General features: G+C 37.5%; 1 protein-coding gene across 1 annotated transcript in view; it reads left to right on the top strand.

Annotated features, from left to right (window-relative positions):
- CNTN3 (contactin 3) overlaps window positions 1-25,278 on the top strand; it is a 340,550-nt gene that overhangs the window by 235,834 nt on the left and 79,438 nt on the right. Inside the window, exons 8-11 of the mRNA XM_033210477.1 lie at window positions 192-376; window positions 3,894-4,030; window positions 4,997-5,126; window positions 7,554-7,704. Of these exons, the coding sequence (XP_033066368.1) occupies window positions 192-376; window positions 3,894-4,030; window positions 4,997-5,126; window positions 7,554-7,704 (603 nt within the window). The remainder of the gene's footprint in view (window positions 1-191; window positions 377-3,893; window positions 4,031-4,996; window positions 5,127-7,553; window positions 7,705-25,278) is intronic.

Raw genomic sequence — 25,278 nt, 5'->3', positions numbered from 1 at the left:
AGGTTATTTTATTAAAATATCAACTTAAAGACTTAAGTTAAATCCTTTTATCCGGTTTATATAATTGACCGTTGGAAGTGGTTTTCTGCATTTAAAATCCTATGCCTTCTTGTTCCATCTTAAAAGCTCTATTTTCTCAAGTCGAAAAGGCTTCCAGACAACAGCAGACAACTTGACAATTTTCTTCTTAGTCCCATACCTCAGATTAATTGGAGAAGAAGTGATGGACTGCCATTTTCCAGCAAAATTAAATTAAGGAAGTTCAATGGTGTGCTTGAAATCCCCAACTTCCAACAGGAAGATGCAGGTTCCTATGAATGCATTGCTGAGAATTCACGAGGAAAAAATGTTGCTAGAGGGCGTCTCACTTACTATGGTGAGCATCTGCTTTGGGCAAATTGGAGTTTTAGCTTTTACTTTCTCATCTATAAAATATTGTTGTTTAGGGGTGAGAGATTATAGCAGAATCCCAATGTTCAACTTGTTGGTTAAACGTTTTGTTCAACATTTTGTTAACTGTTGATAAACATTTATCATAGGGGGTATTGAAAAGAAATAAATTTTTGTAATGAAATATACTCATTTTGCATTTTAAGATGATTCATGCAAAGATGAAATATTTCATATTTTTTTCCTAAGAATAGCCTCTCACACACTTAAATACATTGGAGAGAGATCTCTTTTCTGTCTGTCTTCTCCTCTAGAAAACAGGTTTTGTATCTTTTTTGTTAGCTCTACTAAGAGAAAAAAAGAACTGCCTTTTGGGAAAAGTTGCAATTACTGTATTAAACAAACCACATGAACTCTGGCTCCTATTGAGTTCTTCAGTGTTACTCTATCCCTTCCAAAAATGTATCTGTACTCTGTTTGCTGCCTTTAATTTGTAATCACTTTTTTTTTGATGTACTGTTCAATTTGGGTAAGGAAAGAATAATAATGTCACCTTTATTTAGAGTCTATTTGTAGGCAAATTAGATTGCCTTTTTATGAAATTTGTTTTCAAACCTCTTATTTTAAGAAAACTGGGTTTTTGATGAAAACATGGCTTAGAAAGAATAAATATATAATTTTACAAAATGGACTTATAAAATATATGGAGACATATATATTCAGCTCAGTGAATATATATTTGCCCTTTAATAATTAGAAACATTTTAAAACTAGTGGGAATCGACCACTCTTGTGAAAGGTAAATTGCATTATATTCTATTTATTTTAGAAACTGGAAATTGAAACATCTTGCAATACATCCTTGGATAGCATATGTGCATGTTGCAAGAAAGAAAAGTTTGCAAAGGGAAATATTGAAATTATAGGTCTTAGAATCCCTCCTGCCTTGAAAAATATGAAGTCTACCAGTGCATTACTTCTGGCATGACTAACACTTGTTATTATATTGTAAGATTTTAGGATCTGTCAGAAACAAAATGGAGGCATTGTTTGGTAGCATCTGTCATTCTGTTTTGTAACTCTCCCATCTTGTTGCATGATTAGTTTAGAATGTATAGCACAGAACTTACCCAGGTTTCAAGGTCATTGGGTTCCTAGGATTCTATGGAAATAGGTGAGCAAGCACTTAACCCATGTGGCTCTCCAGCTCTAAGGCCCTGACAAAGCCAAGTAACCATTTCTCATACTGTAGCTTAGTTCCTTCTTTCTGCACAACCACTACGTGATCTAGGATAAGAAGATGACCATTATGGGAACACACAGGGTATTCCAACTGTATTAATGTTTCAGTAAAAATATTTTTAGCTGTATATAACAGAAACCCTGTATACATAATAAACAATTGTATGCTTCATATGAAAAGGAAATCCAAAGCTAAATTGTCATTTAATTACCTTATCAGGCCACAACCCAGTTTCTTTGTGATTAGTTTTTCTGCCCTTGTCTGTTTTTTTTTCCTTTTTGTGCATGTTAGTTTCCATTATGATCACAAAATGGCTGCCAGCAGTGACTAGCACATCAGTTGTTACTCATCTTTCCTTTCTCCGAAACATCTAGAAGTCCCCTGCTCAAACCTCACTGGCTACGTTTTCATTCCTAAACCAGTCACTGGCAAGGAGAAATTAGATTAGACAATTAAGTGCTTCACTTGGAACAGAGAAAAATGTCATGTTTCTACAGACGATGTGAGGTGATGGAAGAGTGGACAACTGAATGAACAATTGAGATTATTTTAGGAATAAGGAAGAGAGGAAATGAATGCACAATAGAAAACCAACAGTGTCTGCTATACTTAGTAAAAGAGGCAGACTATTGCTTTAGTCCATTGTGTAGGTAATATGATACATACCTAAAATATAAATCAGAAATTAATGCCATAAAGCATTTCATGAAAGTTGCCTTGCGATTTCTGTTTAACATTAGTATATTAAGTAGATGCCACGCCGTTCTCCGGTTATCTGCTCTAATATTTCATGTGAAAAATAGTCTATAGAATGTTTGCATCTCATATGATGGAATAAGGGGAGAAATCAGAATTGATGTGGCAGCTATGATTTCAGGATTTTTTAGTCCAGCAAATTATCCTCCCATTTGGGGAAGAAGAGTATTACTATGGGAAGCTTGTGGGACTTTTTTTTTTTTTTTTTTTGGAAACTTGGGTCTCTATAAGAGGCTGATGTGTGAGTCTGTTCACAGTCATATTCCCTCTCAGGCTGATCGTTCCTGAAAGAAAAAGAAAATGTGTTTTAATATAGAGGGAAGTGATTTGGTACTGAACTACACTTCATACTGAGGAAGTTGTATGTATGTGTGTGTGTGTGTGTATATGTATATATATGTATATATGTATATATACATGTATATACACACACACACACATATATACACATACACACAAAAGAGAAAAGTTAGACCTATACATTTTCAGTAAAAGCTAAATAGCCACAGTTTCATTTCAATTTCGTTTATAAAAAAGCAATTTTATGAGCTAGAAATGGAAAGACAAATCTTCCCATGGCTGCAATTAAATGGAAATAGATAAACTGTTTCTCCATATGGAGGATGCAAATATGAATCCCACAGTACACATCACATGCATAATGCAATGTGAAACCAGTAAGACATCTCACCTCCCAGTTTTGGATTTAAAACACAAGCTGAGACTTGGCTGGATATACTGCGTATAGTAAGGGACTTTCATTGTAAGTGGTACAATGCTTTCATCTGTAAAATGAATTTTCCAAATACCCTCTAAAGCATAAGTTGAAAATGATAAATCCACTTGATGGAACTTATTTGCATACATAATTTAAAGTTGCATCGGTTACTTCTTTTTCTGGCAAAAACTCACATGACTCAAGTTGAACCAACTTATCCATCTTTTCCTGCTTTGATCTTAATTCACTCAGAGGTTCTTAAGATACTCACTGATTTGTATTTAATTAAGTTATTTCTAACTTGTGGAAAATATTTTTTCCTCAGCTATAGAAGTTTCCCTCCTATGGATGTTAATTTTTAGTTCATAATTAAGAACAGTGTATGCTGTTATTCACTTATTAAGTTATCATCAGTTGTGATCTCATGATTCAAAGCTACACTTGGAAAGCAAAATCAGTTTTGTGTACCTATATTACCGTCTACTAATAGATATCTAAATAATATAATACAGTGCTCAGAATTTTGATAATAGAGAAAGCATATAATTAATTTGCCTTAGGAAATAACAGATTGCAACATCCATCCTCAAATGTAGAAATGTTTCATACATTCACTGAATAGATATTTAGTGAATGAAATATAATTCTAGCCTCTGTTCTCACTTCAATCTGTTACTCATAGTCATGTCCATTTCTGTTAATCCAGATAAGATAATAAAATAATAAATACACTTTATTTGCTGGGTGTTTTAAATTTCTTTTCTTCTCCTTTTTCTTTCATTGAAGCAAAGCCCCACTGGGTTCAACTCATCAAGGATGTGGAAACAGCCGTGGAGGACAGTCTTTATTGGGAATGTAGGGCGAGTGGCAAGCCCAAGCCCTCCTACCGATGGCTGAAAAATGGAGCAGCCTTAGTGCTAGAGGTAAGGTAACATGGATCGAAAATGGATTTAGAGGCCTGGTAAATCCACCCTTTCCTCACTTCGTGTTTAGTAGATGCTTTCTTTAGTCCCTAGTACCAAAATAAACTGTTGAGTTTACACACTTTCCTTTACTTCTAAGCAGTGGTAGAGGAGGAAAAATATCAAATCAAGTACCCAGTCTGCCAGTGAGGAGAGCTTTTCAGCATGGCATTTCACTGGGAAGAAGTCCTGGTATGAATTTAGTCTGTAAAGTAATCTACTGTTTTTTTGGTATTGAAATTAGAGAAGGCCTTACTTTAATCAAATTTAGGATATAATTTCCTTTTCCTGTTTGACAACTTGGTATGGCCTCTGGAGAATGAATGTATCTATTAGTTGGTTACCTTGTTACATAAGTACTTATTTTCTCCATCACTCTCATTCTCAAGCCATGTAATTTTTGCCCTTTTTTTGTATACTAAGTCAATTATGTTCTTTCAATTTCCATACATAACCTTTCATTCTACCTAGAAACTCTGGTAAATACATGTGTTTCCCAGAAACCTTTCTAATCCACAGATTTTATAATGTTTTTAACTTGCATGATTTGAAAAAACATAGTAAAAACATTTCCAACTGATGGGATAAAAATCAACCTCATAAAACATTTTTTAAAGTCACGGTACATTTTTAAGAAACTTTAACTGTAGGGGAAAAAGTAAAATGGTTTCATATTTTACCTCTTGCTTTGTTATCTATTTTATGATATACTTTTGGACTGAAGGATGTTAATTTGTACTTCTACTGTGTGACTACTATGTAAATTAGTCTTTCACATTTAAAATAAGGAAAAGGTTAAATTTCAAGCCAGCCTGTCTAATATTCTCAGAAAAATATAGGAAGTTTGTGTATGAGTGAAATGATAGTTCATTTTTATTCTAAAGTGATATGTTTGTTTATATGAAAGACATTTTTATTATCATCTAGGAGAGAATACAGATAGAAAATGGTGCCCTTACAATATCAAACCTAAGTGTGACTGATTCTGGCATGTTCCAATGCATAGCAGAAAACAAACATGGCCTTGTCTATTCCAGTGCTGAGCTCAAAGTTGTTGGTAAGACTGATTTTCTCTGTTCTCCTCTTAATTTTTTGTCTTAAATCCTTGATTGTTTCCAGAAGCAGTAATGTTTACTTTTCACATTAGGTTCCTACATCTAATAATATCTACAGTATTACAGCATGATCATTCAGTTTCTAATAAGGCATACCTTTTAACAGTTTCTAAGGAAAAACAGCAATTATGGCCAGAATTGAGGACCAAGGGTTAAGTAAATCTACAGTAGGAATCAAATATTGGCATAAGATATCCTTATCCACCTCCAATATTACCAACTAAGCAAAGCCTTTTAGGAGAATAAGTGATTTTGGTGTTCTCTGTTGCCAGTCCCTAATAGCAAATACCAAAATCTGAGTCAATCATATTTGATTCAAAAAGAGTTGCCTTTGCCTTTAGTGACTCTGTTAGAAGCATGACACATTGGACACATTGAGGCTTTCATTGTCCAAGGTCCACTGCTTGAAATCATAGATGATCTTCTTCTTGTACTTTAGGTATAGGAGAAAAAGAAAATTTTCTGTCATGTTTAAAGCAATTGTCCAGAAGAACATTTACATTGCAAATGATTGAAAATCCAAGCAAAACGCCATAGCATAGTATAGCATAGCACAAATGAATGGAAGGAAGGGAGGGAGGGAGGAGGAGCAGGAGGGCTTGTTCATCTGTCCATGTTATTAAAATGGAGGATTTGGATTTCAGCATAATTTGGTCCAGCGTTCAAATATTATCACCATTATCAGGTTCTATATGATGTTTCCCAACAAATTGAATTTATTACCACAGTCATTCCGGTGGAAGAAAGACGGCTGTCTTAATTGCTCAAAGGGAAATCAAAGTGTTGCATGCCATTGGCCCCATATAGCCTGATTTGGGTTAATACTTGTTTCTGAACCAATCCATATGGTCAGCAAGTGATAAGGCCCTGCATGATTTAAGTCAGTGTTTCTCAACCAGGGACAATTTTGCCCTGAGGGAAATTTAGAAATGTCTGGAGATATTTTTGGTTGGTGTGGGAGGTAGAGGACCAGTATGTGGTATTCGCATCTTGTGGCTGAAGGACAGATAGGCTGCTAAATATCCTACAGTGCACAAAGTAGCTTCTCACAAAAAATAATTATCCAGCCCAAAATGTTATATGTCAAGAGTGATTGAAAAACCCTGGTTTAATGGGAAGTAACTCTCTCATCTCTAGTGCCTGGCAGTTAGAAATGCATCATCTGTACCAGGAGGACTGATGCCTGAAGGGATGATCAACTGAAAATCTGGCTGCTGTTATCCATGACAGAGAAGTAGTATATTATGACAAAAAGAGGGAGGAGTTTGCATATAAGTCTTAACTTGAAGGACTGCAATTCTATTGTAATAAATTAACCTAATGAGCTGTAGTTTATCAGTCTTTAAATTGGGTGGAACCCTACTCAATATACCGTGTGGGATTGTTGTGTGTGAAAAAATACAAGGTGCGTAAACAAAAGATTGTATTCAAATATAAACAAGTTTTTATTTTAACAAAAGTCACTCTTTTAGGATTTTAACTTTTAAGGCCAGCAACCTCTGGATGCCATGTTTTCTTTACCACAATCAAATATATAATTACATAATATGATTCACTCTAAGATTTCCACTGATCAAATAAATAAATTATATTCACTGGGATTTGCCAAAAGACACAGCATTAGCTATTTGGGAAATGCACTAGGTTTTTAACGTTTTTCACATTTACAGTAAAAGGAAGAGTGATTTTTTTAAATTAACATACCCTTTCATTCAAATGATACAATATTATGTATCTTAAATATTCAAATGTTGCTTCAGGATTAAGATCCCATGAATTATTAGCAAACGTAGTATTTTCTGCACATTATTATATTTCATGCAATATTATAGCATTTAAAATAATATGTGCATAATATTATTTTTTCCCAGTTTGGAAGTTCAACCTAACAGTTTGAACATTTTATCATAGCACCTGATACATGCATATGTATAAGAATATTAATTCAGTGCTTAGCCTCTGTTCTCAAAGCTTTTGCTGAGCTTTGTTGAATGCTAGGGACTGTACCAAGTGCTATGTCCTAAAGGTTAGCAAGAGAGACAACCCCATTCCTGTCTTCGTGGAGCTAACATTTGAAAACATTCTATACCAAATGTTTTCCTTTTATTTAATAAATGCATGATTGAGCTACTTTAAATCTTCACCATAAACTAAAAATTTCTGTATAAAGTAATTGTCTCATGATTTAGACTTGCTAGAAAACATAATAGCATGAATTATCCTGTGTGTGGCACACAGTAAGCCAAGTAAATCAAGCACCGACACCTGAATGTAAAGAAAACTTTTAAAACTGTAAAAATGGGCCTTTAAAATTGACAAGAAATTTTGTAAATGATCCACTTCTCCTTCTCTCCTTTCTCGCTTTTCAGCTTCTGCTCCGGATTTTTCAAAGAATCCAATGAAGAAGTTGGTTCAGGTGCAGGTGGGCAGCCTGGTCAGCTTGGATTGTAAACCCAGAGCCTCCCCAAGGGCACGCTCTTCCTGGAAGAAGGGGGACGTGAGCGTGCAGGAGCATGAAAGGTATTCTGATGTCCAGAAAAGTGGTCATTTACTTTCCTCTCACTTTCCATGCTGATGTCAACATAGGTTTTAAATATGAAATGAAACAAAATAGCATTTCAGTAGCATGTGAGATCTTTAAGAAGTAAAATAGTGGTATTTTTGTTCTTTAATACCTTTGTAAGAGTATTCAGTTTTTTGAAATCTAAACACAGAAAATATATCTAAGTTCTTCCCACGTAGAATACTTTCTTTTAACAAGAATTTTCTTCCTGAATCACTGGGAAGACTCAACCAGAATGACGAAGAAATGTCGGTCCCAAAAGCAGACCCACATCCCAGGACAAAGAAGAGAAGGATATATAATAACAGCACATGCCAAAGAAATACAAATATTGCTGTTATCCTGTACTTAAATAATTTTGCACTATTGGTATTTAGTTTAAGCAAAGGCATCCCTGGTTTCCTGGTTATAATTATAACATTGAGATGAAGAAGCAGGATGGGCTTAGTGAAAAGCACAGATTCTGGAGCTAGACCACCTGGTTTCAAATCTTCATTTTTGCCTTTACTTGCTCAATGCTGTGACCTAATCTTACTGTGCCTCATTCCCTTATTTGTTAGTGGGAGTGATAATAGTTCATGCCTAATGTCAAGAATTGTTATGTGGATGAAGTATATAAATATTAATAAAGCTCTTAGGTAAACACCTGCCAGAAAGTAAGCATATGTATTGGTTATTACTGCTGCTTATCTATTATAAATTTACTATTTATTTATTTATTATTTATTATTACAATTTATTGAGTATTTATTGCCAGGGATTATGCTCAGAGCTTGTGATAAGCAGAATAATTGGCCCCAAAGCATCCCTCTCCTTATCCTGGAAAACTGTTACTATGTTATATTACATGGCAAAAGGTAATTAAATTTGCAGGTAGAATTAAGGATGGAACTGAAGTCATATCAGTTGACTTTAAAATAAGGAGATTATCCTGGAGTATCTGGGTGGGCCCAAAGTAGTCACCTGAGCCCTTAAGAGAGGAAGAGGAAGGTGGAAGGATTGGTTAGAGAGCTGTGATAATCACAGAAGGGGCAGGAGAGACCTGAAGCCTGAGAAAGACCCTGATGAGTGTTGCTGGCTGTGAAGATGGGGGAAGGGGCCAGCAGTAAAGAAAACAGGGACTTCAGTTCCATGACCACAAGAGGCTGAATTCCACCAGCAACCTGAATGAGCACAAAATGATTCCAGATTCAGAAGGAACACAGCCCTTCTAAATCTTGATTTTAGCACAGTGAGACATATACTGGACTTCTGACCTCCAGAACTGTAAGAGAACCAATTGATGTTGTTTTAGGCCATCAGGTTTGTGGTCATTTATAACAGCAATAGGAAACAACACAGAACACTGCGTGAATTATCACCTTGAAATATTTCTGCAGGTAATGAGAAAATGGAAACTTAGTGGAATTAATTTGTCTGAAGTCACATAGCCAGGATTGGGAGCCATTCTGTTTGACTCTAGGACATAACCACTAAGCTTTATCAGAGCCACATTTTGTACAGGGAGCCCAGAATCTTTGAGGTGGTCTCAGCCGTTGAAGTCATAGAGTCCAAATTATTACTTTGGAAATGAAAGGAAAACAAACAAACAATAAAACCTTAGGCCAAGAAATGTGGATTTGCTTTTCTAAAATCACAGCATCAGATGGCATATGACCAGGTTGAACGGCTTTTAGATTATAGGCCCAAAGGTATATTTAGACAAGTTGGTTACAACAGCACAATCTGTAGTTCCTCCAGTATTTAACCAAAGATACCTTCATTAAAAGGCAGACACAGCAGGATGACAAGATAAAATTGTGAACTGAGTGGTTTGACACAATCCAGCCAAATGCTAGGCTGCACAGAATAGATTTCTGGAACAGGAGGTTAATTAGTGATTTGCAGTTTAATTTTGTAAGCCAGTTTAAACAACTACGGGCTTGTGGCACAAACTAGTTAATTTTGGCTATACTGGAAGTTAACTCTTCATATGGAACTGCTGACATTTTTGTTTTCAAAAATTTTTTAATTGATTCAATAATATACATGAATTAAATAGAGATTATTTCCCGTGGACATCAATGCTTTGTACAATACTAAATCAACTTGTCGCACAGTAGCAAATATAGTAGGTAGAGGCTTTTAATCTTAATTTTTAAAGGGGATAAAAGGATTAAGAGATTTAGCTAGAGATACACAAGGAGAGATTTATATCCACATTGTATAGTGATGGTGCTGGTAAAAATGTATAAGTTCCAGGATCTAACCTGGAATTTCTGATTTAGCCACTTAATACTTTAACCTATACTCAATACAAGTACAGATTTGTGGCACAAGCTATTTAATTCTGACTATGCTGGAAGTTAACTCTTCCTTTATAACTGCTGACATTTTTGTGTTCAAAGATTTTTTAACACAATTTAGTGTCATTAGATCAGCTATGTAATACCTCTGAACCTTCGTTTCCTCTTCCATAATATAGAGATAATATATCCTTCCTTACATAGTCACCGTAAAATCAGGATTTAGCCTGATATTTGTACATATACATATACTGATCTCTAAGAATGAGATCATGTTGTACATAAAATTTTGAAAGTAAAAGTGGCTGAAAAAGAATTTTTTTGTTTGTTGGTTGGCTGTTCATTCGTTGGTTAGTCACTGTGAAGGCTGACAATCAAGGCTACCTGGACTCTCCATTCAGAAGGAATGCAGGTGCTGCTGTCTTGCTGTCCCATCACTCTCAACTCGTGAAACAAAACCACTGTTTTAGCACTAGCCTCCCAGTGACATCCCAGGCAACATCAAGGAGGAAGGAAGAAGTAAGAATGTACTTCCTTCTGTTTAAGAGTCTTCCCAGAAGTCCTATACAACACTCTTCCTTGTACCATACTAATCAGAAATTCATTCCCTGGCCACATTTAACTGCAAGAGAAACTGAGAAATACAGGTGGTTTTGTTTTTGTTTTTGTTTTTGTTTGTTTGTTTGTTGGCTGTTCATTCGTTGGTTAGTCACTGTGAAGGCTGACAATCAAGGCTACCTGGACTCTCCATTCAGAAGGAATGCAGGTGCTGCTGTCTTGCTGTCCCATCACTCTCAACTCGTGAAACAAAACCACTGTTTTAGCACTAGCCTCCCAGTGACATCCCAGGCAACATCAAGGAGGAAGGAAGAAGTAAGAATGTACTTCCTTCTGTTTAAGAGTCTTCCCAGAAGTCCTATACAACACTCTTCCTTGTACCATACTAATCAGAAATTCATTCCCTGGCCACATTTAACTGCAAGAGAAACTGAGAAATACAGGTGGTTTTGTTTTTGTTTTTGTTTTTGTTTTTGTTTTGTTTGTTTGTTTTCTGGATGGGAATGCACCCAATAAAAAAATTGAAAGTGTGTTTTTAAGGAGAGAAAGGAAAATAATTGCTAACCCAGCAGTGTCTCATGATAATAATAGTTCTCTCTCCCTTTCAAGCCTCCTGACACTCTGCTTTGTATGACATATTTCTAATATCTCCCCTACAGATCATAAGCTTTCATATATGAAGATATCTGTAAAAAGAGGGAACATATTTAAAAGAGGGTCCATAGTGTTCCAGTCCTCCTTAGATCTGTGGTTTGAATTTTGTTTTTATCATTTTGAACAGCAAAAATCACTGATGAGCCAGGCCCTTGATACTTAGGGAGAAGCCTGCTAGAAGCAATTATGGAACAAGTTGCAGACTTGAACCTCCTCCAAGTCCATGGGAAATCAGAGTGGCCACAGCCATCACTTGGCAATGAAAGCCCCGGATCTTTCCCTCTTGACTTGGTCTGCAGGCTTCAGCCAAATCAGAAAAACATGTTAAATGGTAGATTTATTGTGGTTGTTAGATCATGGACTGTTACAACTTTTAAAATGCGGATTCAATCTTATTTGAAGGAGAAATGAATTCATTGGTGCATTCAAGCATATAAGACAATTTTTTGTTGGGATATTTGTGACAAAATTTGAAATGTATTTGATTTTAAGTTTTTTTAAGAGGCTAATTTGGACTTGTCGATGAATAAGAAACTTACGATAAAGATGAAAGCTTTCTCTAGCCTAACCTAAAGGCCACTGGCAGCAAATACATTTTGATTAAGCTAATATCCTGTATATGTGTCATTCAAGGTCTAAATCAGAAAACAAAGGATTAAATACTTTTCTTAAGCACTGAATAAACTGAGGCTGGGTACAGTGGCTCATGCCTGTAACCCCAGCACTTTGGGAGGCCAAGGTGGGCGGATCACCTGAGGTCGGGAGTTCGAGACCAGCCCAACCAACATGGAGAAACACTGCCTCTACTAAAAATACAAAATTAGCTGGACGTGATGTCACATGCCTATAATCCCAGCTACTTGAGAGGCTTGAACCTGGGAGGCAGAGGTTACGTTGAGCCGAGATCGCGCCACTGCACTCCAGCCTGGGCAACAAGAGGGAAACTCCTCCTTCCAAAAAAAAAAAAAAAAAAGGATTGGATAAACTGATAAATGTGCCTTCTATGTAAATCATATACTAATATGTTTGAATAATTAACCAGGCACGGTGGCTCATGCCGGTAATCCCAGCGCTTTGGGAGGCCGAGGAGGGTGGATCACGAGGTCAGGAGTTGAAGACCATTCTGGCTAACACAGTGAAACCCCACCTCTACTAAGAAATACAAAAAAAAAAAATAGCTGGACGTGATGGCGGGCGACTGTAGTCCCAGCTACTCAGGATGCTGAGGCAGGAGAATGATGTGAACCTGGAAGGCAGACCTTGCAGTGAGCCGAGACTCCAGTCTGGGCAACAGAGTGACACTCTGCCTCAAAATATCAGCACAATAACAGCTTTGCAATTATGAATCAGCGGTGATAATGTGGATCTAAGTCAGTGAGGCACCTAAATTACAGAATTGCTTTGAAGAAATGAGAGTTGTTTCTTTCAAGGATGGAGAGCATTTCAAGCTAGAGTAGTAAATGTATTACTGCCCAACAGTGGTCTTCAAAAAGCTGCTCTGAGTAGATAACAAAGGCTTATCCTGCAAAAAGTGATTCCTGGGCTCTCACAATTAAGTTCACCTTTGAAAATACCTTGAGTACCTACTATATGCTAGGCACTAAGTATTTGTTATTTATCAGATAAGTCTATGCCATTGTTTTTAGCTTTTCAGGGTACACAGACAGGTAACAGGACAGATACAATAAAACTCAATTGGCAAAGTACAGGATGTTCAGGGATCACCTGGGAAGGCTCTATTTCCAAATTAGGGATCAAGGCAAGCTCCCTGGAGAAGGTGATGTCTGCAGCAGGACTTGAAAGATGACCGGGGTTTTTGTTGGAGAAAAGTGTTCCAGGCAGAAGGGACAGCATGTGCAAAGGTACAGAGGCCAGTCATGGTTTGGGTATTGTCTTAGTTCATTAGGGCTGCTATAACAAAATACTAGATTGGATAATTTATAAATAATGGAAGTTTATTGCTTACAGTTCTGCAGGCTGGGAAGTCTAAGAACAAGGCACCAGTCTGGTGACTCTCTGCTGCATAAATGGGGCCTTGTTGCTGCATCCTCATATGGTAGAAGGAGCAAGGCAGCTCCATTCAACCTCTTTTGCAAGGGTACTGACCTTATGCCCCTATGTCTGAATCACTTACCAAAGCCCCCTCTTCTTAATACCATCACAATGAGCATGAGGTTTCACCATGGATTTTGGAGGGACATGTTCAGATCATAGCAGGTACTTGATTAACTTATTTTTCAGTGGACCTCCATTTTAAGGTGCCATGACAGAGAGTGGGCAGAGAATTGGGCAGTAGAAGTAAGTAGGGGTCTTATTGTCAATGACAGTATACCTGAATTAAGGAGTTTGGGGTCTATTCCACAAGCAGTGGGAGGCAACAAAATAAAATCAAAGGAGAAGACATGCAGGATTAAATTTCTGTTTAAAAAAAAGAGGACCATCAGGGTGTGGTGGCTCACTCTTGTAATCGCAGCACTTTGGGAGGCCAAGTCAAGTGGATCACTTGAGGCCAGGAGTTTGAAATCAGCCTGGCCAACATGGTGAAACCCCATCTCTACTAAAAACACAAAAATTAGCTGGGCATGGTGGCACACTTCTGTAATCACAGTTACTGGAGAGACTGAGGCATGAGAATTGCTTGAACCCAGGAGGTGGATGTTGCAGTGAACTGAGACCTTGCCACTGCACTCCAGCCTGGGCAACAGAGCGAGAACCTGTCTCAAAGCAAACAAGAAAAAAAAAAAAAAAAACACTGGTACCAGCAGATGGGTTGAAGTGGTACCAAGACTGAAGGCAAGATCCCTCATTAGCAGCAATCCACCAATCTGAGCAAAAGAGTATTACAGCCTGAACTAAAGAAATGACAGTGGGAATGAAGGGAAGCCTTGAGGAGTTTGAGAAAATGTTCCGTCAACAAGACCTGTTGATTAGAGGCATGATTTGAAGAGAAGACAGGAGTCAAGGATAAATCCTAGATTTCCAGGTTAGGAATCAGGGAGCATGGCAGACCCATTCAGTGTGACAGGGAACCTTATAGAAATGGCAGAAATGAGGGCAAATAGGATAAGTTCAGTCTGGGATTGGTTGAGTTTGAAGTACCTACTGAAAAACCAGCTGGATGTATCTGTGCATACAAAGGTTGACTGAATCTGGAACTTAAGAGAAAGACTCAGGTTATAGAATAGCAATTTATGTGTCATGAGCTTGGAGATGGTAGCTGAGCCATTGTAGTGGATACAATTTTCTAGGAAGCGTAGATGTCATTAAATGGTAGAGGCTGTACAGCCTGCCTCTGAAACTCTTGTACATACAAGTTATGAGTAAAGAGAACTGTGTTACAGTCTCAGTTAGTGTTTTAGTGATTGATTTATTAAGTAAGTGTCAAGTCACCTGGTGCTCAACTATTCTAAACATCATAATTACTGGCATTCAGTATTGAGTACAGGTTTTTCTTTTTCTTATTGTGGCTTTTTTTGTTTGTTATATATTGGTATTATCCAATCCAATATTGGGTAAAGTTATTCTGCTTTTTTTTCTCCCTGCAGCAAGAAACATTTTTGAATAAACAAAAATTTCCTTCCCTTTTCCAGTATTCAATAGTATTTCACCAGGTGTCAATGTTTTTTGCTGTTTCATTCATTCATTCACTTAAATCCACCTATTTCCAAAAAAGACAAATCAAAACTGTATGTTTTGTCTCTTTTAAGGAAACTAACATTGAAAAAGACCCTTGAGAATGTGAACAGGCACGGTTTGTGAGAAAGAGCCAGTTGGCATATTTTAAAAATTGTTTAACTTATCTCTATCACTTAGTGGTATTTAAAACATAGTAGCTAATTAGTTTTTTAAATGGAGTCCTTCATTTGAATGCTATTGCTTATAATAGTAAATATTTTATTGCAATAACCCCAGTCAGAAGAAAGTAAAAGAATGGCTCATTGCTTCTAATTAATACATTAAAATTATTTCAGATGTTTTATGCAACATTTAATACTATCAAAAATTAAATGCCTTTTAGAGAAAGAGTAAAGTTTTTTTTTTTTTTTTCCAAACTTGAATAACTATAATCTGGGCAATGTTTTTCAAAGGTATTACCCAATCTTAATGTATTTCCTGCACATAGATAAAAGTTGGCATTAAAATGCAGTAAGCATTATATGCTCTATTATTCAATTTATATGACATTTTTGAAAAAGGAGCAGTTTTAGAGAAAAAAAATAGTGATCACTGCTTGCCAGAGGCTGGGAGTGGGTATAGAGGTTGACTCTCGGGGACATAGAAGGATTTTTGGGGTGAGGGACCTGCTGTAGCCCATGATTGTGAGAGATGACATGACTGCATTCATCTGTTAAAATGTTATTTCAGAACTATGCATCTGAAAAAGGTGTTGCCAAGACCAGCTTGGTCGGGGAGACACTAACCCTGCAGCGCTAGAGGAATTAAAGACACATACACAGAAACATAGAGGTATGAAGTGGGAAATATCAGGGGTCTCACAGCCTTCAGAGCTGAGAGCCCCAAACAGAGATTTACCAACGTATTTATTAACAGCAAACCAGTCATTAGCATTGTTGCTGTAGATATATGATTAACTAAAAGTATCCCTTATGGGAAACGAAGGGATGGGAGGAATTAAAGGAATAGGTTGGGCTAGTTAACTGCAGCAGGAGCATGTCCCTAAGGCACAGATCGCTCATGCTATTGTTTGTGGCTTAAGAATGCCTTTAAGCGGTTTTTTCCCCCTGGGCAGGCCAGGTGTTCCTTGCCCTCATACCCTTAAACCCACAACCTTCCATCTTGGCCGTTAGGGCCATTATGAACATGTTACAGTGCTGCAGAGATTTTGTTTATGGCCAGTTTTGGGGCCAGTTTATGGCCAGATTGCGGGGAGCCTGCTCCCAACAAGGCGTATCATACTGTATTTAAATTATACCTTAATTGTAAAAGCTATATGCAATTTTACATTCATCTCCACCCTGATCAAGTAGTTCCATATAGGAGTTTAAAAGCTCAAGAAATGCTCTTAACTGATCACCTTTGCCATTTATGAAACACAGAGTCATGAGATGATGGTATTTACAAACAGAATCTAAACTTTTGCAAATAACCAGGATGATTCTTTCAGAGCCAAGACCTCTTAGCATTTCTGTCATTGCCACTCCTAGTGGCCACAGCCTCACTTTGATGAAGATATGTCTAGAAACGCTGTCACTATCCAACAGATCTGTTTTAGGTGGCACTTCCCCTTGGCTCAAGCTTTTAAATGGAGAACAGGGATTCCTTTGCCAAAGGAATGTGTCTGTCTCCATCTCTAACACTACCTGGCTCCTCTCCTCACAGTGTAGTCCACTTTTTTTCATACTGTTCAAAATGCTGCTCCCATCTCTCTCAGCCTTCCACTGTCCCCTTCATCCAAAAAGCCTGACTTTATTTTAATCTTCCCCTTCATCCGTGGTCTACCCATCAAAACAGTTGTTCCCTCACAACTGCCAGGTAGGTGTGCAAGCTCAGTGAGTTTCAGTGAATCTACCCTCAGATACAGAGCTGAGATCTCAGTGAGTCTTTGGCTCCTGTATCTTACTTTAATCTCTAACTGTTGAACCTTGAAGCACAGGGAGAATTTTATTTCATATGTGGATGCCATCACTTTTAACAACCAGATAGATTGATGTCCCCGCCTCCTGCCTGGAAGGAAGGTGCTCCATGTTGTTTACTAATTTATCATATTGCTATTTTTCACTGGGTATTATGTCCATCTCTGGGAATACATAGATGAATAAGAGACATCAAGGAGCCATCAAAAAGCCCACAGTCTGTTGAGAATGTGGATAACTAAACCATCAGTTACAGTGGAATAGACTATATGATTAAGGTGACCATGGAAGTTATTCTACAAACTGGGACATTTTAGAAGGGAAAGGGGGCACTGTTAGTAATGACCTCCAAGACAACACATGTAAACTAGGATTGGCTAAGCATACTGGACATTGCCATCCTGCCTCTAGTTAAGGTGTTTATAGAAACTGTTGCCACCTGGTCTTTTAAACCAGTAAGAATCACAGAGAAGAGATGCTGTCTCAGCCCTGGGAAGCAGAAGAGCAGCTCCATGAGTGCAGACATCTCAAAGGAAGGGATGTAAAATGCAGCAAAGCAAAAGAGTGGGGAACATGCTGTCCAAACAGAAAGGATTGCACAGGCAAGAAGCAAAACTGGGTATTTATTCCTTTATTCCAGTTGTGTCAGTGGCAAAGTTCACATATGATCATGAAAATAAGAAAACTCGGCTTGAGTTCTTCCACGGATGGAAAACTGTTCCTCTTCTTCAAAGGAGGTGAACATTGGAGATAGATCTCTTCTCTTAAAGGGATGATTGAGATGTCTGGGTAAATAAGCAAGAGTTCTAGACAGTAGAGAGCAGCTGCCTTCCTGACCTGGCTTCCCCAACCCATACCTCCATTTCTCATATGCTTTCAGCTGGAAAAAGAAAAGGAATGAAGTCCTTTGCCAATAACCCCCATACCCTGTGAGAAGATTAAGCTGATTTCAGAGCAAAGATAATCAGGAGATGAGTCAATGAAATCCCAGAGTTTGGGTTAGGGATGGGGCTCATGGTGTAATAAGCACCTCCTCTCTCCAATACCCTACCCTCCACCACCAGCACATACCTGCAAATCTTCCCCTATAACCACCAGACAGCTTCCGTTTCTGTGTGGGTATTTGTATCATTATTTACATGAATTATTTATGCCTAATTGGCATGCAGTATATGAATTGCTGTGTGCATTATTCACTGTGTCAGGTGAAGTTAAATGTATGTTTTATTTGCTCCTTTAATTTTAGCATATGGAAAGGGCAAAGCATGGAAGTCAGAAAGATGTGGGTCAGATCTTGGCTGTGTCACTTGCCACCTATGGGGTGTTAGACAAGTTACATAATTCCTGAGCCTTGGCTTCCTTACTGGAAAATGAGGCCAGGAATCCTTAAACAGAGTTAGTCAGCCTCGTAGGTGGCATTTGTGTGGCACACGCTCTTAGTGAGAGATGAGTTAAAGAAATTGGTTTCCCTGATAGGCATAGAAACCCAAGGTTTCCTGTGGACAAATTATTTCCAACTTTGTCCCTGCCTCATTTCTCTCACATTCTGGGGGACCCCCCTTTTAAAATCTCAGTGGATTGCAAAGATTGAAATAATGTGTGTAAATTATCTGCTATAATGACTTCTCTGTAGATGCTCAGAAAAAGGTTTCTGATGCTGTTAATATGACTTTCATGTATTTATCTACTTATGTATTTACTTACTTCATTGTAGGTTCAGAGGGCAAATGTGCAGGTTTTTTACAAGGGCACAATGTGTAGTGCTGGGGTTTGGGCCTCTATTGAACGTATCATCCAAATATAGTGAACATGGTGCCCTATGAAAGCATGGTTTTTCAATCCTGGTCTCCCTGCTTTCCTCCCCACTTCTGGAGTTCCCAAGATCTGTTGTTTCCATATTTATGTCCATGTGTACCCACTGTTTAGCTCCCACTTTATAAGGGTGAACGTGTGGTTTTTTGATTTTGTGTTTCTACGTTAATTTACTTACAATAATGGCCTCCATCTGCATCCTTGTGGCTGCAAATGACATGATTTCATTCTGTTTTATGACTGCATAATATTCCATTCTGTATATGTACCGTATTTTCTTTATCCAATACACTGTTCATGGGCAACTAGGTTGATTCCATGACTTTACTCTTGGGAATAGTGCTGTGATAAACATAGGAGTACAGGTGGTTTTTTATTAGAATGATTTATTTTCCATTGGGTAGATACCCAGAAGTGGGATTGCTGAGTTGGATGGTAGTTATGTTGTTAGTTCTTTGAAAATTCTCCATGCTGTTTTCCATAAGAATTGGACTAATTTACATTCCCACTAACAGTATATGTGTTCCCTTTTCTGTGTACCCTCGCCAACGTCTGTTATGTCTTGACTTTCTAATATAGCCATTCTGACTGGTGTGAGATGGTATCTCATTGTGGTTTTAATTTGTATTTCTCTGAGAATTAGTGATGTTGAGCATTTTTTCATGTTTGTTTGCTGCTAGTATGTCTTCTTTATTATTTCTTAACTGTTTTCATCATGTTACTCAGATGCCTTAAGAGTAATAAGTCTGAGCTGAGAAGAAAGGTGAGTACAGACCTTTCTTTTTTAGAACAATCAACTGAATTCCACATTATTTAAACCTTCTTAAGTAAATTCCACCCAAATATTATTTTAAACCGATTGCTGACACATGGTCTCTAAAATCATATCAACTAAATTTTGCAGATAACCCTGCAGTTCTTAGATCCATATTTCAAGTTTGGTCTTTATGGATTATAGAAGTTAAGGCCACCTTAAAATCTATTTTGTCAGTGTTGTGATTTTGATAGGGGAATGTAGGTTAATGAATCTGAGTGTGCTGGGGATTCGAATCTACTTCAAGCCAGTTCATTGTTAGAACTGGATAAATAATTCATATCCTTGCTCAATATAAATGTTTTATTTACAGGAAATAACTACCTATACCATATTCTTTTGGTCATACAGCATTTCTCACTCCGGCCCAAAAATCCCACATGCATTTAACCATAGACCAATCTCTATTCTGTTTCCCTGCTCTCACTTGAAATTCAAAGAAAAAAATATTAACACAATCATAGAAATGCCCGATATCATTACATGATACTTTTGCATTTTTTCTTCTAATATTTTTAAGATGGGGGAAAAAGGAGCTTTCTCTAGAGGTAAGAATATTGACTGTTTTAACAAAATCAAGATGCAGTACAAGAGTTCATATGTCATTACCTTTTGAATAATATTGAAAAGAAAGGAGAAGAGAAAGAAGCAGAATCTCCTTGCATTCTGTATTTGTAGTCTTGCAGTTTTCTCTGGCTGGAATATCTTTTCTTCTCAACCTAGAAAACCCTTACATATCAGTCAAGGTCCAGCTTTATTGTTACTTGCTATGGGAAGCCTTTCTGGAGCTGAATAGGCAAGATAATTGCTCTTTCTTCTGTTTTACCCTTTTGGTTTCTTTATATATTCAATAGTATCACTTAACACAGTGTATTATGTCTGTTTGTGTAGAAGACCATCTCACCTGTATTCTTGCAAAGCCTTCTCCTTATCACTTTTTGTACCCTCAGCCTCTGCTCTGTACATCTTTGTTCATTTCAACTTTCATTTATTCATCAAATATTTATTTAACATCTTCTGTTCCCATTAACTTTTGCTGCATAACAAATCACTCTAAAACTTTTTTTTTTTTTTTTTTTTGAGAGAGACAGGATCTCACTGTGTCATCCAGACTGGAGTACAATGGCATGCATGATCATAACTCATTGCAGCCTCCAACTCCTGGGCTCACATGTGTCTCCTGCCTCAGCCTCCAGAGTGGCTGGGACTACAGGCATGCGCCACCACACCTTGCTAATTTATATATATATATATTTTTTAGAGATGGGGTCTCAGTGTGTTACCCAGGCTAGTCTTAAACTCCTGGCCCCAAGCACTCCTCCTACTTCTGCCTCCTAAAGTTCTAGGATTACAGGCATGAGGCACCATGTGCCCTGCTAAAACATTGTAATGGTGTAAAGCAACAATCATTTTATCATCTCTCAAGGTTTCCATGGGTCAGACATTCCGGCAGAGATTGGTTAACAAGGCAGTATTTGCTCGGTGTGTCTCCTGTGGCTGCAGTGGGATGGGGGCTGGAGACAGCAGCTGGAAGATAGGTGTACATTACACTCTCTCCTCTCATAAAGCTCAAGGCCTCTGCTTGTGGTCTCTCCGCATGGGCGAGTGGGCTTCCTACGCTATCATGGCCTCAGCAAGAGTCATAATGCCTACCTAGGGCAGCTAAAGGCATTAAGAGTGAATGTTCAAGCTAGAAAGGTGGAAGCTGAATTGCCTAGGCTCTGAAGACACCATCACTCTCCCTGCATTCCACTGGTGACCAGTGAGTCACAAGCTATCCAAATTCAAAGGGCGAGAAGTTAGACTTTACTTTTTTCCCCTCGATTTTATTAAGGTATACTTGACAAGTAAAAATTACATATATTTAAGGAGCACGAGGTAATATTTTGATATATGTATACACTGTGAAGTCAGTACCACAATCAAGCTAATTAATGTATCATATCTATCACCCCACATAGTTGCCATTTGTGTGTGTGTGTGTGTGTGTGTGTGTTGAGAATACTTAAGCTCAGCACTCTTAGCAATTTCAAGTACATAATACAGTGCAATTAACTATAATTCCCATGCTGTATACTAGAGCTCCAGAGCTTACTCAGTCTGCATAATGGAACCTTTGTCCTTTGACCAGCATTTCTCCAACTCCCCCATCCTCCAGCTTCAGGCAATCACCATTCTATTTTTTTTTTTTCAACTGTAAAACATTCCACATATAAGTGAGATCATACAGTATTTTCCTTTCTATGTCTGGCTTACTTCATTTCACATAATGTCCTCTAGGTTCGTCTATGTTGTGACAAATAGCAGAATCTCCTTCTTTTGTAAGGCTGAATAATATTCTGTTTACATATGCACCACATTTTCTTTAGTCATCCATCAATGAACCTTTTAATGGGAGAGTGGCAAGGATTAAGTGGGGCAAAAGAGTTGAGAAATACTGTGTTCACCTTTTGGAAATGCAATCTGGAACACCTACCACATGCCCTGCCATGTGTAAGACTCTGAAGATACCACAGTGAATTAAGACAGACATGGTCTCTTCTTCATGGAGCTTGCATAAGGAACAGAAAGAATATAAATAAGTGGAAAAGATAAATTTTTTTTAGCCATAAAGAAAAAGAAAGTATCATTATATGGTACATTTCAAGAAAGGCCTTGTGGGGTGGGCTCAGTGGCTCACACCTATAATCCTAGCAATTTGGGAGACCAAGGTAGTAGGATCACTTGAGGCCAGGAGTTCAAGGCCAGCTTGGGCAACAGAGTGAGACTCATTTTGCAAAAAGTGTGAAAAATTACCCAGGCATGGTGGTGCACACTGGTGGTTTCAGCTATTTAGGAGGCTGAGGCAGAAGGATGGCTTGAACCCATGAATTGGAGGTTGCAGTGAGCTGTGATCATGCTGCTGCACTCAAATCTGGATGACAGAACGAGGTGGAGATTTGGTTTAGGGTCACAGTAGTGGAAACTGAGAAAAAAAGACTGTGTATTCTTGAGGTAGATCTGGATGAATTTGTACTTATGACATAATATTTCCTACCTAATGATCACATTTTGTGTTTGTTGTACATGGATTATACAGCTCCCAACTTGACCTTTAGACTGTGTCTAAAAGATTAGGAATAATTCTTACTCATACTTGTATTTTCCAAAACACTTACTGCATTTTAAGTACTCCACAAATATTTGTTGAAGTGCATTTCACTCTTTCTTGGACAGCTTCCCATGTCTTAAAAGTACTTATAATTTTCCAATTTAATTTATTGCAACTATTTCTTAGAAATGTAAAAAATTGATTTTCTTATAGATTTCTACTTGAGGCTTTCTATTAAAAAATATGGAGTGTGCTGTATTTTAGTATGTTCTTCCCCCTCCCCGAAGCCCTTCATGGAAACAGGTGAGTGGATGGATGGATGATAGATGGATGGATGGACGTCAAATGAGATGTCCAGTGAAGCACCGTTTCCCTTACACTTCTGTGAAAGAGAAATGAAAATGCAGATTGGTAATGATGATTTCTGCCTCCTGTATTCTGATCCCTGGAGAGGACTTACTCATAATTTATGATCTGTTATACAAAGTCTATAGAATTATTACACTGAGGTGAATTTCTCTGCCTCTCTCAGAACAATTCATTTTTTATTTTGACCTATTTTCCACTTCGTGATCTTATTTGTGTATTTTACAATTCTGTCTTAATGCAGATTTCATTGCTAGAGTAGTATTTATGGGAAGATGAGAGTATCTCAACCTTTTTGAGTCTGAAATTCTAAAAAATGTATATAATTGAGGTGGAATATATAAATATCCTGTTTTGGAAAATAAGATATTATTTTCTAACCTTTTACATTCAAATACTAAAAAAAGAAACACCTTTAGCTTAAAGATTATTTTAAACACATTTTTTCCTAGTATTTATGAATTTACTTGAGAAAACAATAGTATTTCAAAGTTTAGTAAAATCTTGTTTTTTTTAGTTTAGATAATTTTATAAACTTATACTTTATTGTATTTTTTATTTCTTTATTACTCTAGCCTACTTTTAATAACTTTATATCTTCTAGTCTATTTCATTTACTTATATCATGTCATATTTCACAAAGAATTTGAGACAGTTTATCAAGTAATACACAAACTGAACGCTGAGGAGAAAAAATATGCCAGTGTTCCAGTTGCCTAGAATGTAAGTTTCTTAAGAACAGCATAAATCCTCACCAGGGAATCTTTACTGCTTATGACAGAGCCAGGTCTGTATTGTAAATTTAATAAATATTTGTGGAATGAATGTATGAAATTAGTTTACAAAATATATACCAACTTAGTTGAGATCCACAGTTTTCGCTGAGAGCTTTGTGGTAACAAATGAACAGAGAAAAATACTGTTAATTAACAATCCACAGCATCTGTAAGATAAAATAAAACCATTTGATAAGGAGATACACAACTCTTCCTAGCCAAGAAATGTTATGTGCGTGTCCAAATCCAGTGGATGCCCACAGAGAGAACACTGAGTAATGCAGTACTTATACTCCTCATACTTAAAGTCAAATACAATCAATTTTAAAGGTTAATTCTTTTACTGTTCACAACTTAAGGGTAACTTTGAATATTAACACTCAAGACTCTTGAGGAATACATAGGCCACATTTCTTTTAGCTAACTTTCCATGAATATTATTTCTCACCATATCTCATTATTTCTCACGTATGTTTGTAGAAGTTTGGAGTAGATGTTATTTCAAGGTTATGCTCAGAATCAAGAACCTGAGATACAGAGAAGGTGCTGCAGTACAAATGAAGAGTCAGATGCTTAAATGAGTCCATTGAACTAGCACTAAACTTTTGTTACCTTATGAAAGGTGTGTTGGCCCACCAGAACCTGCACTTGACTAGTTGGTGAGAAACTGTCTGTTTGGAGGAGGGACAAGAATGTTCAGGTTGTCAGGACTGAGATGTTACTGGGAAAGCAAATTGAAGCCCTCTCTATTGTATGAACAAATGTGTGACTCAAGACCCAGGTTCTTGAGCAACATTATCGTTTTGTTTTACTGCTAGATAATTTGTAAGGAACCCATCATCAAATGTACCTGGTCATCATAAAAGAAAACGTCAGTGAAGCATTTCTAGAAAGGCTAGCACTGAAGCTGCTAAGACAAAGAGGTTGCAAACCTACTTCTGCGTCATTGGGTGAATCAAATTGCTAGCAGAAGTTCTTAACCTGAGGCCATGTATCTTAGATGATCTGATCCCCTCCTCAGTTGTGTGAAACCTGTTGTTTTGTTTTGTTTTGTTTTGTTTTGTTTTGTTTTGTTTTGTTTTTGTGTGTGTGTATACATATGTTCTACAGAGAGGTTTCCCAGATTTTTTAAGTACTCAAAGAACCTTGTGTCCTAGAAAGGTTAAAAACACTGTGTAATGTCCGGGCGCGGTGGCTCACACCTATAATCCCAGCACTTTGGGAGGCCGAGGCGGGCGGATCACGAGGTCAGGAGATCAAGACTATCCTAGCTAACACAGTGAAACCCCGTCTGTACTAAAAATACAAAAAAATTAGGCGGGTGTGGTGTCGGGCTCCTGTAGTCCCTGCTACTCAGGAGACTGAGGAAGGAGAATGGCGTGAACCCAGGAGGCGGAGCTTGAGGGCGAGACTCCGTCTCAAAAAAAAAAAAACACTGTGTAAAGTTGTAAATGAACCACTTAAATATTGATGGATATTAATAAAAGCGGATGACTTTGGAATTGGGATAAAAGGGCAAAACTGTTATATCTTGCAAGAACTCAACAGCAGGGCAGGGTGTTAGTTGGACCACTCTTGATC

Source organism: Trachypithecus francoisi, unplaced genomic scaffold (genome assembly GCF_009764315.1).
Source record: "Trachypithecus francoisi isolate TF-2019V2 unplaced genomic scaffold, Tfra_2.0 Lachesis_group0, whole genome shotgun sequence".
Taxonomy (NCBI): domain Eukaryota; kingdom Metazoa; phylum Chordata; class Mammalia; order Primates; family Cercopithecidae; genus Trachypithecus; species Trachypithecus francoisi.
This window is presented reverse-complemented; position numbering and strand designations above follow the sequence as displayed.